Source organism: Dromiciops gliroides, chromosome 1 (assembly GCF_019393635.1).
Source record: "Dromiciops gliroides isolate mDroGli1 chromosome 1, mDroGli1.pri, whole genome shotgun sequence".
In the NCBI taxonomy this organism is placed as follows: domain Eukaryota; kingdom Metazoa; phylum Chordata; class Mammalia; order Microbiotheria; family Microbiotheriidae; genus Dromiciops; species Dromiciops gliroides.
In genome coordinates, this window is record NC_057861.1 from 524149454 (window position 1) to 524171830 (window position 22377).

Genomic DNA, 22377 nt, shown 5'->3' on the forward strand with positions numbered 1-22377 from the left:
AAAAAAATCATAGATTTAAAGCTGATGGGAAACTTGAATGTCCTAGACTACCTCCCTTCCTTTTACAGATAAGGTAACCCAGAGCCATTTTACAGAGCAGTTAAATAATTTGGCCAAGGTCAAACAGATAGCAGGATTTGAATCCAATAGTTTTGATTCCAAAACCAGTGTTTTTTCTACCATAGCAAAAGAATATCTAATACAACCCCCTCTATTTTACAGAGGAGAAAATTGAACTCCAGGAATATAAAATGACTTTATCAGTGTCACACAGGATAGTAAGTAGCAGTCAGAATTCAAATAGATGTCTTTAAACTCCAAATCCAGTGTTGTTGCTGCTGTTGTTTCCCATCATGGTGCCTCTCAAAATGGCATGCTTTCAAACTTTCTTACTCCTGAAATTCTTCTTCATCCTCCTCATAACATGGTCCTCCATTGGCCTCCTTATTCTCCTGGTTTATTATCCCTGCTCTGGCTCTTTTCAATCCCTTTGTAACTTGGAACCTTTGGTCAGTCACTTTCAAGGATGTCCTTACCCTTCTGAGAACCCCATTTGTTATTTACATTTTCTGTATGATACATTGTATTAGTATTGTTTCCCCACTTAGAATGTAAACTCCTTGAGGGCAGGAACTGTTTTTGCTTTGGCACATAGTAAACGCTTAATAAATGCTTGTTGATTGATTGGTTAGTGAACCCTTCATCCTGGTAACATCTATACCTGTCACCTCATTTGTTGGGAAAAGAAGGGAGGACTGCTTATTGTTTGACGCAAACAAAATGCCATTCATGGCCTGAAAAGGGCTAGCGGGTGTTGCTGGGCAATAACATGTTATAAAGTCTTTGTGTTGTCTAGTATTTTTCCAAACCTCTGCTCATTCTGGGCTTTAGCCTTCCTGACATTGCTTTTAAAGAACTGTTCCATGCTTTTGTATCTCTCCTTGGTTCTGTGTCCCTGCTTCTACCTTTTGTAGTTGTTCCTTTGTAGAGAGCTTCCTGTGGTCTCTTTTAAGGTCTCCTCCTTTATTCTTTATAATTGGGATCATTTTGTGATTGTATTGTTAGAATTTCAATTTTTAGACCCTCTACCCTTTTGAACTGTGTTCTTTTTTAGAATATATCACTATGGAATGACGCTCATCTTCTCTTTGGAAAGAATTCTTTTGTAAAGTCTAGGGTATATGTCTAGCTATGCCTAGGTTTTACCTGCCTTCTCCCTTCCAAATTCCAAGATGATATGATCATCTTCTTTTAAGATTCCAGTCACGTCTACATCATCAAGTAGTTGTTCATTAATTATAATTAGTCCAGAGGAGTAATTCCCCTTACTACCTCCTCAAGCATCTGAAACAAGAAAAGGACAGCAAGTCAAGAATTTGTGTTATTATGTTCACAAGTTTGGAACTACTATATCTTGATTTTGTTTCATTTCTTAATCTATATTCAAAAAGCATCATCCATATCCTCTCACTGGCCAGAGCTATAAGTCTTGTACTCCCTACTTCCCAGGGTTGTTGTGAAGAAAAAAATGAGAAGATATTTATAAAACACTTAATAGAGTTCCTGTTATATAATAGGTGCTTATTAAATTCTTGGGGTTTTTTAAGCAATTTTTTTCTCTCTCCTTTTCTCTTCACCCACATTCTTTACTATCTTTATGACACTCAGGTTAATGAATTTTCTTTAAATGTATATATCTTTTTAACAGATAGAGATGTGAAATTCTCCCTCCCCTTCTACTAGACGTATCATGAGTCTCATTTTTACCAAGTCTTGATGTTATCTGTGGAATTATATTTATCTCCTCATATTAAATTGTAGCTAGAGTTTCAAAACTCCAAAAATTTGAGGGATCACTAAATCAAGAAGTTATAAATGAAAAGCATAATTTATCTCCCAATGATGACTTACCTATATAAAAAAGTGCTTCCACAGAGTTTGTGTCAGTAATTGAAATAATGCAACACTATGGTATCTGTTACAACTTTTTAAAGGTAGTTTCCTAAAGTTATATAAGTATGGGTATAATTACTTAAACAATAACCTTTTGTTCTATAAAATAAGACATGACACTTCATTTTCCAGTAAGAACAAAGAGGTTTTTCACCTTTGACAAGTGAGGTAGAGAGAAGGCCCTAAAAATGTCAGCTCTTTCAAACTCAATATTTTTTTTCAAAAGATTTTAATACAAACACTGGCAATGTCTACAAATGTTTCTAATATAGAAAACTGGCATGTTTTCAAGAAGGATGATAGTGGCATATTAGTTAGGTCTCTGCCTCTCAAGAATTTTGCAAGCTCTCAGCTCTGTTCTGGGGCCATATTTTTATCCCTCAAAGTGGTCCATTTGCATAAAATTAAATAGCACTTTTAGAGAGGTTGTGGATTTCCATAGTCTCTTGAGGACATTGAAGCAAGAAATAAAAAACAGTTGTTTCCCTACCTCTCCACATTACTTTCAGTTTACCTTCATACTGTTGAGGTATTTTCATCTCATTTCTTTCATGCAGAACTGAGGTGTGAATTCTAAGCTGATAACATCCTTAGGTGTCATTTCCATGTTTAAAAAAAAGTCAAAATATCTCTAGAGAGTTTTGTTTTGTTTTGTTTTTATTTTGTCTGCATACTGTCCAGGTGCCCTCTAGTATTCTGGAGAATTCATGGAATCAAGTTTTGGGTACTACCTGGGGCTTATGGAGCAGAATTATTTCCTAGTATCCTCCAGAATGAAATAGTACCCTTAACTGGCTTTTATATATATGGATTGGTGTAGCAGATAATGGTTTGACCTTGGAATCAAGAAGACTTCAAGTCCCATATGTGACACACTATCAATGTGACCCGATCATCATTGGTAGAGGGAGTTTGCTCACCAGGAGTTCTCCATACCAGTGAAATCAAAACAAAGTCACAAGGCACATCAGTCAGTCAATAAGTGCTTATTAAAGTCCTGCTATGTGCCAGGCAGTGAAAAGATGAAGAAAAGTAAAAGACAGTCCCTACTCTCACGGAGCTCATTCTAACAGGGGAGAGGACAGACAAACAGCTATTACAGGACCAACTGGAGATAATGAAGGCTTCTTACAGAGGGTGGAATTTTAGCTAGGGCTTGAAGGAAGCCAAGAAAGCTAGGAGGCAGAGATATGTGGTAGGGATACTTCTAAAATACGTCATGTCCCAAAAGTCTTAGTGAAGTTCTAAGCTATTACAACTTTTAGACCATCCCCAGATATACTGTCTGTTTTTGAGGTATGACTGTGACACGCGATAAGGCCACAAAATTCATGTGGGGCCTTAGGTTGCATTGGTTATTGAACATATATTTAAATTTGTTACCAAAGTATCAAAGTATTGACTGCATGCTACCCAACCTACCTGTAAGAGCCACAACCATATGATAATAATTTGTTCATTTTTAAAAACTAATAAAGCCATGACCTAAAGAGTATCTTTTCCTTAATTAATAAATCAAATCATAAGACAATAGAAATGAACTTCAGCTCAACTCAGTAGAACCTGATCTTATAAGGAATTGCTTTTTGTTTGTTTTTTAGGGTCAAGTTGTATTCAGGAATGGGGAGAGAATGGGAACCATCAAATTTACACAGTTTCAAGGTAGGATCTGGATATCTACTCTTTCTGGCTTGTAATCTTTGTGCTTGTTTGTTTTGGTTTTGGGTTTTTTTCCTGAAAGAAAACTGCATTTCTGCATAGGCTTCAGATAAAAAAAAGATGTCAAATGAAATTAACCACATGAAACTACAGATAAAATCTGATAATGTGGGTTTTAATTTTTGAAAATGACAGTTTGGTTTCTTCAGAATACCTACCATTCCCTAGAGTAAGACTCCATCAGGCTAGAGACATCTTTCTTATCTTATTCCAACCATGTAACCTCCAGTACCATCAAGACTGCCCAAAATCAGTTGACAAATTGATTACCTAGAAATATTCTATTCAGTAAGTTTGAATTGAACATCTTCTGTTTGTCAATAGTTAAAACATTTATGTATTGCCAAATAGGGGGTGTCCCAAAAGTCTTAGTGCAGTTTAGGCCCTTTTAAAAATAACAGAAGGGGCTTCTAGGTGGCACAGTGGATAAAGCACCAGTCCTGGATTCAGGAGTACCTGAGTTCAAATCCGGCCTCAGACACTTGACACTTACTAGCTGTGTGACCCTGGACAAGTCACTTAACCCCCATTGCCCTGCAAAAAATAAAAATAATAATAATAAAATAAAAATAACAGAAAAAACATACTAAGATTTTGGGGACACCAGTTTTTGTCATCATTGCTCAGAGAGGGCCGTAAAAGAGTAATAAAGTATATAAAACATTGAAAGTAAGTAGTAACACTTGAATTTTAGTACCAGCTGTACTATTTACCTATTTGTATGACCTTGAATAAGCGATATCACTTTCGGAAGTCTCATGTTTCTCATTTGTCTTATTTTTGTCCAGACTTGCAATGTTGTTGGTATGGGGAACTTTGAATATGGAACCAAATCCCTCTACTGATTTAGATCAGCAACTTCTCTACAACTTACAGTCTTATAAGTTGCCCGGGGTCACACATCAAGTATGTGTCAGAAATAGGACTTGAACGCGTCTTCCAGGCATCAAGGCCAACTTTCTATCCACTCCACTATACTGCCCCTTTTCCTCATCTATAGCAGCGATTATAATACTTATACTGCACCACTTACTCCTAAAAAAAAGGATGAGTAAAAGTTATTATTCTACTGTTTTTAATCACCTTCCCACCCACCTTCTTTCTTTATCTCCCACACCTAATACTATGATTTGGGGGGGAAGAAATTTTAGGGGAAATGTTTTCCTAAGATAACTGCTCCCACTTTTTCATTTAAGTTTGGAAACCACAACCACAGCTGCCGGCACAGCCTCCCCAGAGGCTTAAAAATATCAATCAGTCTCACAGTTGGAAACAGAATGTTTTCCTTAGAGACAATGTTTGACACAAAGTAAAATGAAGCTTGTCCTTGAGAATGATGACCAAGGGTTAAGAAGGAGAAAACAACCCCTGAGTGTTAGATACTGGCTGAGGTAGGGAATAAGTAGAAGTGTGAGACCATATATTCCTATCTCCTTCCTTCCCATTTCTTATGTGTCTCCCACCTCCCCAGAGCTGTCACTTCAGCACTTAGAGGTAGTGAATTGTGGCAAGTACTGCTGAATAGACTTGACTGAAGAACAGAATAAACCTCCGACCTTTCTGTGGGAGGATCAATTAAACAATTGACAAGCATTTATTAGTACCTACTATGTGTCAGGCATCGTACTAGGGCTGAGGTGGGGACAAATTATAAAGAATGAAACAATTCCTGCCCCCAAGAACCTTACATCCCAATTAGGGAAATAACAAGTACATATAAGAGTTCACATAGCATAAATATGAAATCAATAAATAGTGTTTTCAGCTCTAGCTCTTTTTTCCTTGGACCAAAAAGTATTTATGCCCTTAATCTGAAACTTGAAAGGAAAAGAAATATGTATAAATACAATCTTTCAATCAGTTATAAATCCCTTTGTACTCTCTCCCCCTCCTTGTATATCTCAAGCACAACTGACATGGACACTTTCCTACTTGACATTCCAAGTTAAATAGTAGTAAATCAGGACCCTTTCCCTTTTCCCCAGGATTTTAAAAAATATAAAGAAGAGGGAAGAGAAATACATTAGTTCTTTTACATCTGGGTGGGACCATACATCCCCAGTGCTTTGCATAATACCTTGCAATTTTGCAATTCAATTCAATAAGCATTTTTAATTACCTACTATGAGCCAGGTGCTGGTGATACAAAGATAATAACAGTGATAATTTATATTGCACGTACTATGTACTTATTATTAGGAGAAATTCATGTTTAGATGGTACTTTAAAGTTTATAAGCTCTTTCCTCATAACAATGCCATAAGGCAGATAATGCAAGTATTATTGTGCTTGTTTTACATTAAAGGAAACAGAGGCTCAGATAAGAATAGTCACATGACTATTAAACATTGAAGATTGGGTTTCAATCAAGTCTCCTGATTGAGCGCCTGTATAAATGAATTGAATTAATAAAACTTTTAAAGTTGAGTCTTCAAAAGTCAATCATTTCCTTCTATTTAACATAAATATTTTAGCCTTCTTTGGTATTATCTACCAGGAAATAGAAAAGGAGCTAAAGATAAAAGTCATGTGGAAACCTGACTGAAGAGCAGCCAACCAATGGACTCTGCACTAGAAAACTTTCCTAAAGACACCGGAAACACATGTTCAGCTGGGGATGGAGGGAAAACACAGCCAGCCAAATGTGGAGACTTATTGCTGAGTGATCAATTGCTTTGCCAAGTGGTCAATTTAATTCTTTTGTTAAATCCACCAAAGTAGCCAAGTGGTGTCATATCAGGTCTACTTTTTCTCCACTGCATTCTGCTTAGTAATTTGGTCTATTGACCAGCAGCACTCAATCATTATAAAAGAAAAGGAAATTAAATCAACCAAAGGATTAAACAGAATCATTGATCAATCAATTATGTTTGGACAGGACCTTGGTGTTCATCTACTTCAGCCCCCTACTTCCTAGGGCTCAGTTTACTCAACTGTAAAATGGAGTTGGATTAGATCACTAGGGTCCCTTCTAGTTCTAGATGTATGGTCTTTTGTTGTTGTTAAGTCATTTTTCAGTCATGTCCAACTCTTCATGACCCCATTTGGGTTTTTCTTGGCAAAGACATTGGAATGGTTTGCCATTTCCTTCTCCAGTTCTTTTTACAGATGAGGACACCGAGGCAATGTTAAGTGACTTACCCAAGGGTCACATAGCTAGTAAGTGTCTAAGGCTGGATTCGAATTCAGGAAGATGAGTCTTCCTGAATCTAGGCTTGGCACTATATCTACTGAGCTACCTAGCTACATCATATGTATGGTCTATGATCTTACAGATAAAGAAACAGGCTCAGAGAAATAATAACATATCTGATCACTGATTGGTAGGAATTCCTTTCATGAGTGAGTTGGACTTAATGGCTATCAAGGTCCTTTCCAAATCTCAAATTCTGTGATTCTGTTAAATAATACAAGGTTCCACAGCCAGTTAGTGACAGAGACAGGACTTGACCTGGATCTATTTACTCCCAGTCCAGTACTCTGTACCACATTGGTGACTTAAATCTAAAGCACTCACTTCTATTGAATATGTTTCTCTGTAATCTCTCTGTTTCTCAGGACTAAATTTTGGTCGTTGATTAACAAGATTCAGAGGAATGAAATAGAGGGCCAGCCTTGAAATGAGGAAGACCTGGGTTCAAGTCTTACCTTTCAAATACACTAGGTGAATATGGTCAAATCCCTTAACTTCTTAGGCAAAGCCCTAAGATTACAAAATTTGGAAGAGTTGCTGATTTGCATTGGTGGAAAGAGTTGTCCACACTGGGAGTTCACACACACACACACACACACACACACACACACACACCACCACCACCACCACCACCACCACCACTGAACACAGATCTGGATTATCCCAGCACAACCAAAACCACTGACCAATCATTGATATGGTGCTTTTAAACATGTAGACATCATGGGAAAATCTAGATATATTGGGTCTCTACTAGATGTACCTGTTCATGTTAAGTAGATCCCAATGCTGTTTTAAGGAAAAGATAAAATTAAATTATATAAACTTGCCAGAGTGACTTTTGAAGTGGACTGTGGTAAATCTGGAATTTCTTCCTTTTCCAAGTCTTCTTGGCCTAATCGAGGTTTACTTGTGCACCCTTCGATGTCAGGTAACTGACAATAATGTCAACTCTGATGCTTTTACAGAGATGTCATTTTAGGCAAACCATCATTTATTTCTGCAGTTGCTGATTTGGGGTTTTTTTATTCCTTGAAAAGAGTAAGAGGATTGGCAAAGATTTAAACTTTTTAAAAACTGATTGCCACTGAAATAATTTGTCACATTTCCAGTTCTCAAAATAGGGAAATTCTTGGAGAATGTTTCATACATTTTTAAAAAATCATTTCTCCATCGCATCTAGACTTTCATGACAATTTGAATGCTTTCTGGTTTTATTGAAATTTTGCCCAAACCTAGATGGTCAGTTTTACATGTGCCTGAGCAAATTTTAGCACTTTCTGAAACATTTCTGGATTTGTATAGGTATGTTTTAAAGTGTGCTTGCAACATAATTATGATTACTGCTATTCACTCCTGTGTCTGTCATATTTTCCCTTTACAAAACTTAATTGTGTCAACATGAATACCATAATACCTTAATACAGTATTGTCATCAAAATCAGTGAGGCAAGGCAGTCAAACTACTAGGGGCAGGGAGACAGCAGCTGCTGCCAAGAGTCCTAATGACAGCAACAGCCAGTCTTCCATTCTAAGGCTATCTACAGGCAGAATATAAAGGCAAAGAAAGCAGAGGACTCTGGGCCAGTGTTCTTAAACTGGCCGTTATGCTGCTCCTAAAAAATTGATTTTGCTGGAAGGAAAGAGGATGAGATAGTGAAGTTAGAGCTCTTCATGGCATGGTAGAGCAGTGCAGCCTGGTCACCTGCATAGCTTTCCCCATGTATCTGTGTTTGTCTTTCCTGTGTTGAGTGTATCCCTGGGAGAGTCGTGTGCATTGGACTATGCTGTCAACTGCCTGAGGTCTTAGCATAGCAGACAGCAGAGCTGGATGATGATGGTTCTGTCTCACATGATTAGCCTGTATGTATATACGCTGTCATGTATGGCTGTGTTATTAGGAAACTATGGGAGGCAGGGGAGGGTCTAAGCTTGGGGTTTCCCCCCAATGAGTCATCAACCCTTAAGAGAAAAAATTTCCCCACCACTGCTCTAGAAATACTAACATTTGACAGGATTTGGGATTTCTCTTTGACTAAGGTCTGACACTATGCTTTATGCACAGTAGTTGCTTAATAACTGATCTATGAAAGAACCACCATCTGTCTGGGATGTCACAGTCAGTCACCTAGCATTTAGTAAGTAACTACTATGTGCCAGGCACTGTGCTGAGCACTAAAGATACAAAGAAAGATTTAAATAGAAAAAAACAGTCCCTGTTCTCAAGAAGCTCACAGTCTGTAATTTCTTTCTTTTCTTTTTTTCTTTTTGGTGGGGCAATGAGGGTTAAGTGACTTGTCCAGGCTCACACAGCTAGTAAGTGTCAAGTGTCTGAGGCCGGATTTGAACTCAGGTCCTCCTGAATCCAAGGCTGGTACTTTATCCACTGTACCACCTAGCTGCCCCCCAGTCTGTAATTTCTTACCTGGCCTTAATCACTGAATCCTTGTAGCCTCAGACAAGCTAAGACCTGGGAAAGACCTTAGCTTAAAAAGGTCAAGGTCAGGGGCGGTCAGGTGATGCAGTAGATAAAGTACTGGCCCTGGATTCAGGAGGATCTGAGTTCAAATCCATCCTTAGAAACTTGACACTTACTAACTGTGTGACCCTGGACAAGTCACTTAACCCTCATTGCCCTGGGGGGTAGAGGGAGGTCAAAGTCTCCCATTGCATCCAAAGCCATCTCCAATCATCCTGATCTATGTCTTACCACTGGGCTCAAATGGCTCTGGAAGAGAGAGTGAGGCTGGTGAATCTGCATAGCCCTGTCTCACTTAAATCCATTTCACTTGCAAGTCAAGAAATCACCTTCCTGATGTCATTGGTCCTCTTAGCGAATGAAGGACAAACAATAACAAACAGCAAGTCTAATGGAAAAAACAACATGCAAGCAGCCATGTACAAACAAGATCTAGACAGGATAAATGCAGGGGAGGGGTAGGCTCAAAGGGAAGACGATAAAAATAAGGGCTGGGGAGGTGAGACTTCAGGGGAGATTTGAAGGAAGCTATTGTAGAAAACATTATTATTTAGGGAGAAGATGAACTAGACAACATACCTTCCAGCTATAAAATTCTGTAAGAGAATGAGAGGGAATGAAGGGAGGGAGGGGAAGGAGGATGATGCTATAAGAAAAGAGGAAAAACAACAACTTCTCTTGCCAAGAATCCCTTTTACCTGATCATGGAGAGTTACCCAAATCAGTTACCCAAATCATTAAGCATTTATTATGGGCCAATCACTGTGCTAGGTGTTGTAGATATAAAAATAGTACAAAGATGTAGGCCCTGTTCTTTTTTTTTGTGGGGCGATGAAGGTTAAGTGACTTACCCAGGGTCACACAGCTAGTAAGTGTCAAGTATCTGAGGCCAGATTTGAACTCAGGTCCTCCTGAATCCAGGACTGGTACTTTATCTACTATGCCACCTAGCTGCCCCCTATAGGCCCTGTTCTTAATGAGCTTACAGTCTAATGGGAGTCAGGGGTAGAAAGAAGAGACATATACACATGGGCACAAGAAAAAAAAAAAAGATTACAAGGAAGGATTGAGATAAGTGCCAAGAGAAGTCAAGGTAAAGAGCCATGGGAAATTTGGTGCAGAGATCACTTTTATTTGGGGAGTTTGGAGCAAACTTCATGGGGAATGTGACACCTAGGTTAGTATTTGAAGCAAGGACTTCAGTAGTTGGAGTACGGCATGGAGTCCATTCTAGGCAGCACACACAAAGAAATGGAGCTGAGAGAGAGAGAAAGACAATTACTGGAAGACTTGTTCTGGAGGAAATGTATGGACTTTATAAAGGGGAGTAGCATGAGATAAGGCTGCAAATTTAGCTTGGATTAAAGGCTAAATCTGGGATGAGAAATCCTTTCAGAGGAAGCTTTTGGTGCATTTTGGATATGCTGGTCAGGAGACTGGTTCAGCATCTTAAGGGTATATTTGAAGAGTTGATGTTACATTTTTCCTGGAATACCATGGAAACCCATTTGTCCTTTTTCTGACACACTGGAAGAGCTACTCCATAGACTCAGAAAGGAAATTCAGACACTATAGTTTGGGACCATCAAGATATCTTAGCATGCCACCACAGCTGCCTTTCCAATATCACAAACTACAATAGCTCTCACCCTTCATAAACTCACTAGATTGGAGCCACTCATCTTTAAAAGGCAACAAGAAAGAGTGTTGGCCTTTCTTGCCATCAGTGGCCATTTCTGACTGGGAGATTAGGAAGGGCTCCCTTGGAATTAATAGTTCATTTGATGTAAAAGGGAGTGCCTGGTTGGGGACCTGCCAGTTCAAGAATCATGATATCAAGACTTAGAAGGGTATTAGAAATCATTCAGCCCAATTGACTCATTTTACAGATGGAGAAACTGAGGCCCAAATAGACAAAAGGAATTCACTCAAGGTTACATAAGTAAATAAATAGCAGAGCAGGATTTGAACTCATATTCTCTGACTCCAAATTCAGCATTCTTACCTCTCCCTTTAGACAGAGTTCTTGGCCATTTGGGAGTATTCCTATTACAAGTTGGATGCATCTGCAGCCCTATAGGGAAAAGAATATATTTCAAGGAAGATACTTCTTGTTAACTGATATTAATGAGTTCCTCTAGCTGAGGGTCATTGTGAGCTTGGAAGAGCTAATAATTCTCTTTCTGAAGAGCCCAGTTAAGAGCTTAACAAATAGATTAGCAGGGCAACCTATGCTTAAAGATTTGGCAGCCTATAACTAATAGGGGGTGTGACTGTAACTGAATGACTTTATAGAGGACAGGATAAGGGGGCGGTCTAGGTAGGAAGAAATAATATATTGAGCCATCAGAGCAGCAGGAGAACACAAAGCTCATGAAGTTTATTGTCAGTCAAAAACTGTAGTCACTTAAGGGGTGATGGTATCAGCAGAAGAGGACATTGCCACAATGTCCAAGGTCAGGGTCAAGAAGAAAAAGTCACCAAAACAGGTGTGATAGCTTTAAAGAGGGAGAAATGAGGGATGTGATGAGTATGTAAAATAGTTTTGGAAGAAGTAAAGTTTTGCACCATAAATGATGAATATGAAGAATTTTAATAAAGATAGAAAGATTTGTAAGAACTGATAGAGGTGAGGCAGCTAGGTGGTGCAGTGGATAGAGCACTGGCCCTGGAGTCAGGAGGACCCGAGTTCAAATCCAGCCCCAGACACTTTGATACTTACTAGCTGTGTGACCCTGGACAAGTCACTTACCCCCAATTGCTTCACCCAAAAAAAATTTTTTTAAGAACTGATTGAGTGAAATAAGCAGGACCAGGACAACTGGATGATGACAACGTTGTAAAGCAAAACGATAGTGAAAGTCTTCAGAACTTCAATCAACGTATTGTGTGATAGTAACTCCAAAGGACTCTTGCTGAAGTATGCCTCCTGACTCTTGACAGAGAGGTGGTAGACCACAAGGACAGATGAAGCATGCGTTTTCAGACATGGCCAATGTACTGATTTGTTTTGCTTGACTATCCTTATTTGTTGTAAGGGAAGGCTCTATGGTGGGGTGTGAGTCATTGAGAAAGGACAGCAGGGGAGGGGAGAAAAAAGATTATCAACCAGACATTTTAAAGGGGATGGAGGAGGAGGTAAAGGGATCAGAGAAGTAAAAGGACAAGAGACTGGAAAGGGAGGGAAATTTCAGAGTCCAAGATGTGAGAGGTAGAGCTAATTGGAGTGATGGTAAGGTCTAGTGTGTCACCCACCATATTGATGGGTGGCTGAAACAGAGTAGAAGTGATCCCACTTCCATTATATACAGAAGAAGAAATATTCCCAAAACAATAAAGGCAGAAGATTAGAAGATTAATCAGCAAAAATTTTGGAGTCTCTGAGGATAATGTCAGAAGATGTAGTGGAACCAGGTGCCAGAAACAAACAGAAAGACATTAGGGTATCCGGGATGTTACTAAATGCTAACAACAAGGATTGGGAAAGGATGAGTTTTATTACATGGGGCAGCTAAGTGGCAAAGTGCATAGAAGGCCAGGCTTGGAGTCAGGAAGACTCATCTTCATGAGTTCAAATCTGGCCTTAGGTACTTACTAGCTGTGTGACCCTGGGCTAGTCACTTAAACCTGTTGGCCTCAGTTTCCTTATCTGTAAAATGAGCTGGAGAAGGAAATAGCAAATCACTCCAGTATCCTTGCCAAGAAAATCCCAAATGGGGTCATAAAGAGGCAAACATGGGGGCAGCTAGGTGGTGCAGTGGATAAAGCACCAGCCCTGGATTCAGGAGGACCTGAGTTCAAATCCAGCCTGACACTTGACACCTGCTGGCTGTATGACCCTGGGCAAGTCACTTAACCCTCATTGCCCTATAAAAACAAACAACAAAACAAAATTTTTAAAAAGAGTCAGACATGACTGAAAAGTGACTGAACAACAATAATAAAAAGATTGCATTAACTTCCATTGAATAATAATATAATAATAACTCATTTCTAAAGTACTTTAAGGTTTATCAGAAAGGCCTGCATTCAAGTCTCATTTCTGATGCTAGATGTGTGACAGTAGGTAAATCATTTAATTTCTCTGAACCTCAGTTCCTTATCTGTTGTTGTTTGTCCTCCATTCACAAAGAGAACAGAGACATTGGGATGATGTCATAACTTGCAGGATTTAAGTGAGGGAGGGCTGTGCAAGGTCACCAGCCTCACTCTCTCCTCCAGAACCATCTGGGTCCAGTGGCAAGATATCCATCAGAGCAACTGGAGATGACCCCAGATGTTTAAGGCAATTGGGGTTAAGTGACTTGCCAAGGGTCACACAGCCAATAAGTGTCTGAGGTGAGATTTGAACTCAGGTCCTCCCAACTTCAGGGCCAGTGCTCTATCCACTGTGCCACTCAGCTGCCCTCTCCTCATCTGTAAAATGGAGATCATACTACCTTTAGTTAGTGCCTACCTCAAAGGGTTTCTATGTGACTCAATCAACAGGAATTAAGCATGTACTGTGTGCCAAGTACTATGCTAGATATTGGAAATACTCATAGGAAAGTGACCTTAAAGAAGCTGATACTCTTACTAGCTGTGTGACCCTGGGCAAGTCACTTAACCCTCATTGCCCTGCAAAAAACTAAAACTAAAAAAAAAAGACACAGCTCAAACCCCACCTTCTACCTGAAGCCTTTGCTGATTCCCCCCTCCCAAGTGGTAATGTCATCCCTCCAAAAACGACCTCATACAATTCATTTTGTATTTATCTCATATATATTCATATAACATAAGTTCTTTGAGGGCAGGAACTGTTCCATCTTTGTCTTTATATCCCCAGCACTTAACATAGTGCCTGGCACATAGTAGGTACTTAATAAAAGTTTGTCAATTGGTTGGTATCAGACACTACTTTAAAACCTCCCCATTGCTAAAAATGTTTTCAAGTAGGAGCTTTGGTTACCTGAGGGGGAAATGCAATGTCATGTTAACTGTGAAGGAACTTCTGTAATCTCCTATGAAGTTCTTGAAGGATGGAGCTATTTGTCCTACCTCCATAGTGGGGAAGGGGAGTTATGACTTTGGGAGGTTTCATGAATTAAGGACTCTCAAAATAGAGAAACAGTAGAAATCACTGTACCAGGAGTAGTGAGGCATTAGTTCAAATCCCTCCACTGACACTAAATATCTGGTTAACTTTGTACAAGTCATTGGATCTCTCTAGGCCTCAGATCTCTCATCTGGTCTTGCTGATCCCTAAGGTTCCAGCTCTGACATTTTATGAATACCAATCCTAATCCTGTTCCAGTATTTCATCCTAAAACACAGTCTTACATCTAGTTGCGCTCTATTTCTAACCCCAAAACAAGACATGACAATGTTCCTTTTCCAAGTCTTCACAGCTAATAGATTCCAGTATTATAATTCAGCCAAACACAGCTGTGCGTGGTCATTAAACAAATGTTTCAAGTACACCTGCATATAAATTATTTCCTTTTACTCCTTTGTGACTCTCAAGTATAAATGTAGACTGTTTTGAGAAAGAGAAGAGAAAAAAGGAAAGAGTAAACGAAATGCAAATATTATTAATGTCATATATTTGCATGTAGTTCAAAGTGGCCTTTATCCTTTCATCAATGATTTAAGAAACTGGTTATAGGAGTGAGTGTAAACAACTCTTTTTTATAGAATTTAAATCAAATGGAATTGTATGTCTGTGAGCTGAAAACAGCACATGCAGCTATAAAAGGACAAACTGAATTCCTCTTATATCCTCATTAATGAAAAAAGGGCATTAAAACCTTGTACACATTGAAAGAATTGGCTTTCCAAATAAATTACTAGGTTGATCACTTACATTGCAGAGTAAAGGAAATCTACATGTAGATGGACTCACAAGTTTTCATCTACAGCTTGCAATAATACTCATAGTGAAGTTCAAACTTAAGCAATATTTATTTAGTTAGTGCCTACTGTATTCACAGTAAGCTAGACTCTACACAGGTAGAATTACAAAGTTTAGATAAATTCTTCCCCTCAAAGAGCTTACATGGGGAAGGAAGGTAAAATGTATTTCATCTTTAGTTATTACATATGTGACATATTTAAAGAGCCAGCACAAACTAATGTTTGAAGTAAAGAAGAAAATTAGCAAATCAAAATGTATGTGAATATAAATATATGTGTGTATATGACATATATGTCATCAACATAGAGATAATCATTGAACTCATAGGTACAGGTGAGATCACCAATGAAAAAGCATAGAATGAAAAGAGAGTAAAGCCTAAGAGATACCTAAGCTTAGGGGGCAAGAAATGGATGGCAGGACAGCCAAAGGGCCCAAAATGGAGTCAAACAGGTGGAAGGACCAGGAAAGAATAGGGCCACCAAAGAGAAAAGTATATAGGAAGAAGAGGCAACTTATATTGAATTGCTTGATTTCTTAGGGAGGGGTGAGGAGGGAGGAAGGAAGAAAATTTAGAAGACAAAGTTTTAAAAAATCAATGTGAAGGGGGGCAGTTAGGTGACGCAGTGGATAAAGCTCCAGCCCTGGATTCAGGAGGACCTGAGTTCAAATCCGGCCTCAGATACTTGACACTTACTAGCTGTGTGACCCTGGGCAAGTCGCTTAACCCTCGTTGCCCCGCGAAAACAAAAACAAACAAACAAAAAAATCAATGTGAAATTTTTTTTTAAAAAAGGGAGCAATCAAATGGTTGAGAAATGGGTAGGTGGTGAAGCATCAGTGGCATCAAGTATAGAAGATGCTTTCTAGGAGTTTGGCTGAGATTTATGATGAGAGCTTGAAGGATGACAGAGTCAAGTGAAGTTTTTTTTTAATCAAGATAGGGCAGACCTGAGCATGTTTATAGGCAAACAGAAAGAGTCAGTTTTACTAATCCTAGACCCCTGCATGAAATGTAACATTTGTGGAACTTAAAACATTTCAGCTACTCAAGACTAGTTGACTGCCTAAGTTAGACCCATGACCCATTAATCACAGACTTTGGGCTCACACAGCCTGGTCCAGTTTGTGAGGTTCCCCTAAAAGACCAGTTTCTTTTTGTTTCATTTTGCCCACACACACAAAGGGTTTACCTTGGAAAAATGATTTTTATCTAGTAAAGCTCATGTCTTGTCTCCATAAACATGGGTAAGAGAGTCTTCATCTCTTGAATGAGAACTCAAGGTAACAATATTAGGTAGAAGACCATCTTTATTTCATAAAATGTAAAAGAATATGTGTGTGTGTCTCTCTGTCTGTCACTATCTCTCTGTTTCTGTCTCTCTCAATCTCTCTAGCCCTCTGTGTGTGTGTGTCTGTCTGTCTGTCTGTCTGTCTCTCCCCATATCTTTTATACTCCAAAGAGATCCTCTGAGAACTTGAGCTCCCCCAGAAGTGAAATACACTTGGGGGCTATTGTGCCAATCATGCTTCCCATTAGACCTGCACTGTCCAAATAATATAGAGAGCAAAATGAAGTCTTCTATGTCACCATGTTGTAGCTTTGGTCCATTGTTGCCTTTCTAGCTTCAGGGGCTCAGGCATGCTGAGGAGACCACATGAACAATCTTCTATAACTAGTATATCACTTAAGAAATTCCCCCTTTTTGACTATAATATCAAGTCCCACAACTCTCAAATTTAGGTTTACTTGGGATGCAGACTTCAAAGCTAGTGCTGCCCAGAGATTCTCTTCTCTCTGGCTTAGAAGGCTGGATCCTGGAATCATGAAGCCCAGAAAATCTCCCTCCTCTAATTAGGTTCAGAAATGACATTGTCCATGACCTCTCTTCTCCAGCCACATAGATAAATATGCATAGTTTCAATATGCTTCTCCAAGATACTTCATTACTGCTTTGGCTACTATTATATCTCAGTCCAGGAAAATATACTTTCAGTTCTCTGGTCTCTGACCTGTGCTCAGAAAGGGAAGAAGAATGTCAAAAGGAGACCAGTACCCTTATCAGCTTAAGTAAGCATATGTTGCTCCCATGTGCTTCTGTCTCATGGAAAGACAGAAATCTCACCACTACCTGCTGTGCTCTTACAATCTCTATAAAAGAAAGATAGAAGGGAAAAGGCAAAAAAAAAAAAAAGAAAAAAGAAAAAAAGAAACCCAGAGTTCTCTGAGAGTGAACATTCTTCTGAAAAGGAAAGGCTCCTCCCACAAAATCTTGTTCTCCCAAGAATCCAAGCCAATTAATTCATCCCATGAAGGCCCAGTCACTGAGACTTAATCAGAAAATGTTTTTGTTCCTCTTGCCAAAGCTTCCCCAAGAATTATTTCCTCATCGAGTTCAATGGACCACTTGGAACCCTAAAGTTCATGGGGAAAAAAAATATTTTAATATAAATGCACTCACACACAAAAAGAAAAAAAGAAATAGATATATATACATATATATATAAATGCACTCACAAAAACAAAAAAAAGCCACCATAAGGAAGTGGGGGGAGGGTGATCTCAAAAGTTCTCTGATGAAATTATAGAATGGTTCTTATATAATCCTTGTGCAAAGGGCCCACAGCTAGATTTCAGGTCTATCCACTTGGGTGCAGAGTTAACTCAAACTTCTCATGGTCCATTCCATAGTGTCCTGCCTCACAACAGCCCTTGTTATTGGGTGTTTGTGTTGGGTTAGATGGGAGGGTAAGGTAAGCAAAAATTGCCCCAAGTCTACTAAAATCCTGACCCACAACTGAGGCACCAGTAGGGTATCTGCACCTTCTGGGAGGAGAAGTACAGATAATCAGAGGTCTCAAATAAAGGTTCACTTCCTTTGAAGTAAGCTCTTCAAATCAATTCAGAAACTCTACAGGTCAACTCTTTCCCCAATCTTATTCTTGCATCAAAGCAGACTATTTACTTAAAGGCATTAGTTTTGTAGATTAAAAAAAAAAAGTTAAAATCTATTTCATTCATTTGCTATTTGTTCTTTTCTGCTGTGACATTAATCTTTACCCAATTTTTAGTTGTTACTGTTCCTCAGATGTTGAGTTGAGATCAGCACCTCTTAAGGACTAAAACTAAGCCAGAGCCATAGTGCTGATTGAACTTTTCCTATTTGGGAACAGGAGAGAGGGCTGAGAATTTTGTGTGCAGGTGGGGCTCAGAATCATGGCACAAACAGCAGGCAACCTAGAACCAGGCAGATGAGGTGTCATGGAGTTGAGAGCCAGAGATAGTAGGTGGTGTCTGAAATAGAAGGAGAATAAGATCCAGGAATTACAACCAGATCTGAGATGGGAGTTAGTTAGAGGCCAGGTCAGAGGTTCAGGCTTGAACAGTTTGGTCCCAGGCAAGTAACAGCGCGTTAAATGAGAGACAATCCTGTTTCTGGTCTGCTGAGCATTTCCAGAGCTCTTGAAATGGAACTGATTTCATTCACTCCAAATGTATGTTACATAACCTCAACTGAACCCTCACTGCTGTCAAACTTTTTATTCTGTTCCATATCTTTTCCTTCCTCCTCTACTCCCCCACTCTCCACGCTAACAGCAGATGACTTGTACTCCTACTTCACTGAGATGATCAAGGCCATCCATCATGAGCCACTCCAGCTTCCTCCCTCCACATTTCAGAATGCCTCAGTGTCTCTCTTCAGTTCCATTCAAATCAACCAGATTTTTTTTTGCATGCCTACTACGTGCCAAGTATCATGCTAGGCTCTGAAGATACAAAAACCAAAAGACAAAACAAAACAGATCCTGCCCTCGAGAAGATTACATTCCATGTCCTTCACTCATTCTCTTTTCTTTTGCTCCAGTCAGGAAAAGAGATAGCTTCACTCCTTGAGAAGATGAACCCCTAGTCCTGTGCTCTGGATCACATCTTCTACTTCCAAGAGCACATTGCTCTCATTCAGCTTGAGTCTCTCCCCTACCACCTCCTAATTGCTACAAACATTCTCTAGCCTAGCCACTATTCCCTTTCTTTGGTCCTTCCACACCACAGAGGTATCATCTCATCTCTCTCCTCCTTTTCACTAACATACTTTCTTACCACCCACTCTTTTAACCCCTGGTCATCTGGCTCCATGTCACAAATGGGTATTAGCGTAGACTTTGGGGGAGAGATTTCCCAGTATCTGATGAACTAATTGGACCCCAATTTTTATTCATTTCCTACAAACATTCTTTTTCCCTAAGAACTCCTCATAAGTCAGGAACTATTTCATTTTGGCCTTTGTATTTGGTGAACCTATCACAGTGTCTGTTGTTATTCAGTTAGTCAGTCCTGTCTGACTCTTCACGACCCCTATGGACCACAGCATCCTCTACTGTCTCCCAAAGTCTGTCCGGACTCATGTTCATTGATTCCACGACACTATCTTTCTCTGCCATCCCCTTCTCTTTTTGTCTTTAATCAGGGTGGGTTGGGTTTTTTTTTCCAGTGAGTCCTGTTGTCTTATTATGTGGCCAAAGTATTTCAGTTTCAGCCTCAGTATTTGACATTCCAGTGAATAGAATAGTCTGAATTAATTTCTTCAAGTACAGATGGATTTGCTCTCCTTGGTGTCCAAGATACTCACAAAAGCCTTCTCCAGCCCCACAATTCAAAAGTGTCGATTCTATGGTGCTCAACTTTCCTTATAGTCCAACGTTCACAGCCATACATTGCTACTGGAAAAACCATAGCTTTATTGGCAAGGTGAAGTCTCTGCTTTTTAGTCTGCTTTCTAGAACATAGTAAAACCCTAGATGAATTAAATTAATCTGATATTTAGTCATTTTTAAATCCTTTTTTATTATGCCCAGTCAATATTTTTTTTCACTTTGATTGGACAGGATCAAGATATAAAGAATAGGGGCAGCTAGGTGGCACAGTGGATAGAGCACTGGCCCTGGAGTCAGGAGGACCTGAGTTCAAAGCTGGCCTCAGACACTTAACACTTACTAGCTGTGTGACCCTGGGCAAGTCACTTAACCCCAATTGCCTCACTAAAAAAAAAAGAAAGAAAGAAAGAAAAATATATAAAGAATAATTTTGGTGAAATATAGTAGTACCTTCTAGAAGTTTCATCTGTGAATACTCTAGAGATTATTTCATTCATCATATTCATATCCCTGGCACCTTAATAGTATCTAACACATAGTAGGAAGTTTAAAAACACTAGTCAACTGATTGCTTAACTGAGACCTATGCTAAGCTTTTCATAGACTTCTTTTGGTTTCTACTGCTTTTTTGCTGTTTTTCTTTTTTTTGATGTGATACCATTTGTAATCATGAACTATCCTCCTCCATAGTATTTCACAGATGAATTTGTATTCTAACCTTGTCTCTTGGCTTGGCAAAAAGATAAAGTGTTTGTTGGCTTAGGTGGTATTTAGGCTCTTTTGGCCTCCTCATTATGAAAACTGCTTTATATCAGTTAAGCTTTTTTTTAGGAAATAGTGATATTAGGTAAATAACTATATCTGCTTTTTTCTACCTCCCAGTTTTTATCCTTAGCAGACCATTTGGATAGGTCAGGATGAAGACATTGCATTTTTTATAGTGTCATTCTCTTATCCTTAGTCTTCTGATTTGATGTGATTTTGATCTTTCTAATCAATGGTCTTTGACAGACTGCTGATTTTTGTGTTACTCCCAGATCACTAACTAGCCATTTCCTGTCTGCAAGATATGGTCAATGTCATTATATGAGATGTTTACCATTTCTAATACTTCTCAACTCTCTTCTAGAAGACTATTCATGATATATAGGAATATGTCTTCTAAGTAGTCTACAAAACTTTGACCTCCCTCTCGTTTTCTCAAAACTGACACATATTTTCCAACATAATTTTTGCCATCTTCTCTTGTACCCACCTTTCCATTGAAGTCACAAAGGATCAAAGTATATATTGATTTAGTTTGGTGGGTGTGGTTGAGCTCTTTGTAGAATTTCTCCAACTCTGTAACAGATGCTGGCTTATAAGTGGCAAATACCTTTCTGATCATCTTTTTGCTAATTCTCATCTTGAGCACTTCAAAGGAAGATGACCTAACGGTCTATGAAATTATTTTTCTTTTTGCGTTTGGGTACATGCTGAAACCACTTGTCCCAATCTGTTTGCCTTTTCAAGAAGAACCTAAGAACCAACTTTCCATTTAGCTGCAACTTCCTTTTATCATGAAAACTGTACAATGATCATGAAAACATCAATATAAGCATAGTTCAGTTCTTCCCATAGTATGTCAATTTCTTGGTCATTGGCCAAAGATCTCACATCTAAAGTAGCTACAGTTAGGCTAACATTTACAGACCAGTTAAGAGCTACAGAATTCTTAACTACTCCACCACCATTATATGGAAGCAAAAAGAGTACACATGGGACATAAGAACTGTTTTGTATTTTAATTTGTTTTATCAGATGGACAAACAGTTTGTCATGTAGTGGTCAACCCACTGGGGATGAGCTTTTCCATACTTAGCCAGTTTAGTTCTTGGACACCAAATTCAGTCTGACATTGGCACTCTACTCAGATTCTTTCTAAAATGGCAGAATCTGGGAGTTATTTTCTCCTGGCTTAACCCTTGGGAACCCAGCATCTCCTTCACACCAAGATGAAGTCTCAGAGTAAGACATAACCAAGAGAAAGATGTACACAATTAACTTGGATACAGGGGAGATTGTGATACAAACAAAGCAGAATTCTAGGCAAAATGCTATCAGAAATTTGAGGACAGAATGATCACTTTTACCAGGAGTAGAAGGAAAGAGAGAGATGAGTAAGGCTTCATAAGAAAAGTAGGCTTTGAGTTGGGCTTTGAAGTTAGAGGATATCTATAGGCAGAGGTGAAGAAGGAGTCCTTTTTAGACATGAGTAAACATAAACTAAGAAAAGTTAGGAGGCTCTTGCAATAGTACAGGCAATAAAAAAGATGAGGGCTTGAACTAGAATGTTTATCATGTGATTGGAAAGATGGGAATAAATACTAAATATATTGCTTCCATCTTCTGTACAGTTTTTGTTGTTCATTTAAGTAGGTCAATGTAACTACTTTGGTCTCTTCAAATAACTTTTTTCTCCAACATTTTTTTTTTAGTGAGGCA

At 38.9% G+C, this 22377-nt stretch overlaps 1 protein-coding gene across 2 annotated transcripts in view; it reads left to right on the forward strand.

Moving 5' to 3' along the window:
* Positions 1 to 22377, forward strand: part of GABBR2 (gamma-aminobutyric acid type B receptor subunit 2) — an 866539-nt gene that overhangs the window by 631526 nt on the left and 212636 nt on the right. For both annotated transcript variants that reach the window (XM_043976613.1, XM_043976612.1), the window contains exon 8: positions 3555 to 3615. In XM_043976613.1, the coding sequence (XP_043832548.1) occupies positions 3555 to 3615 (61 nt within the window). The remainder of the gene's footprint in view (positions 1 to 3554; positions 3616 to 22377) is intronic.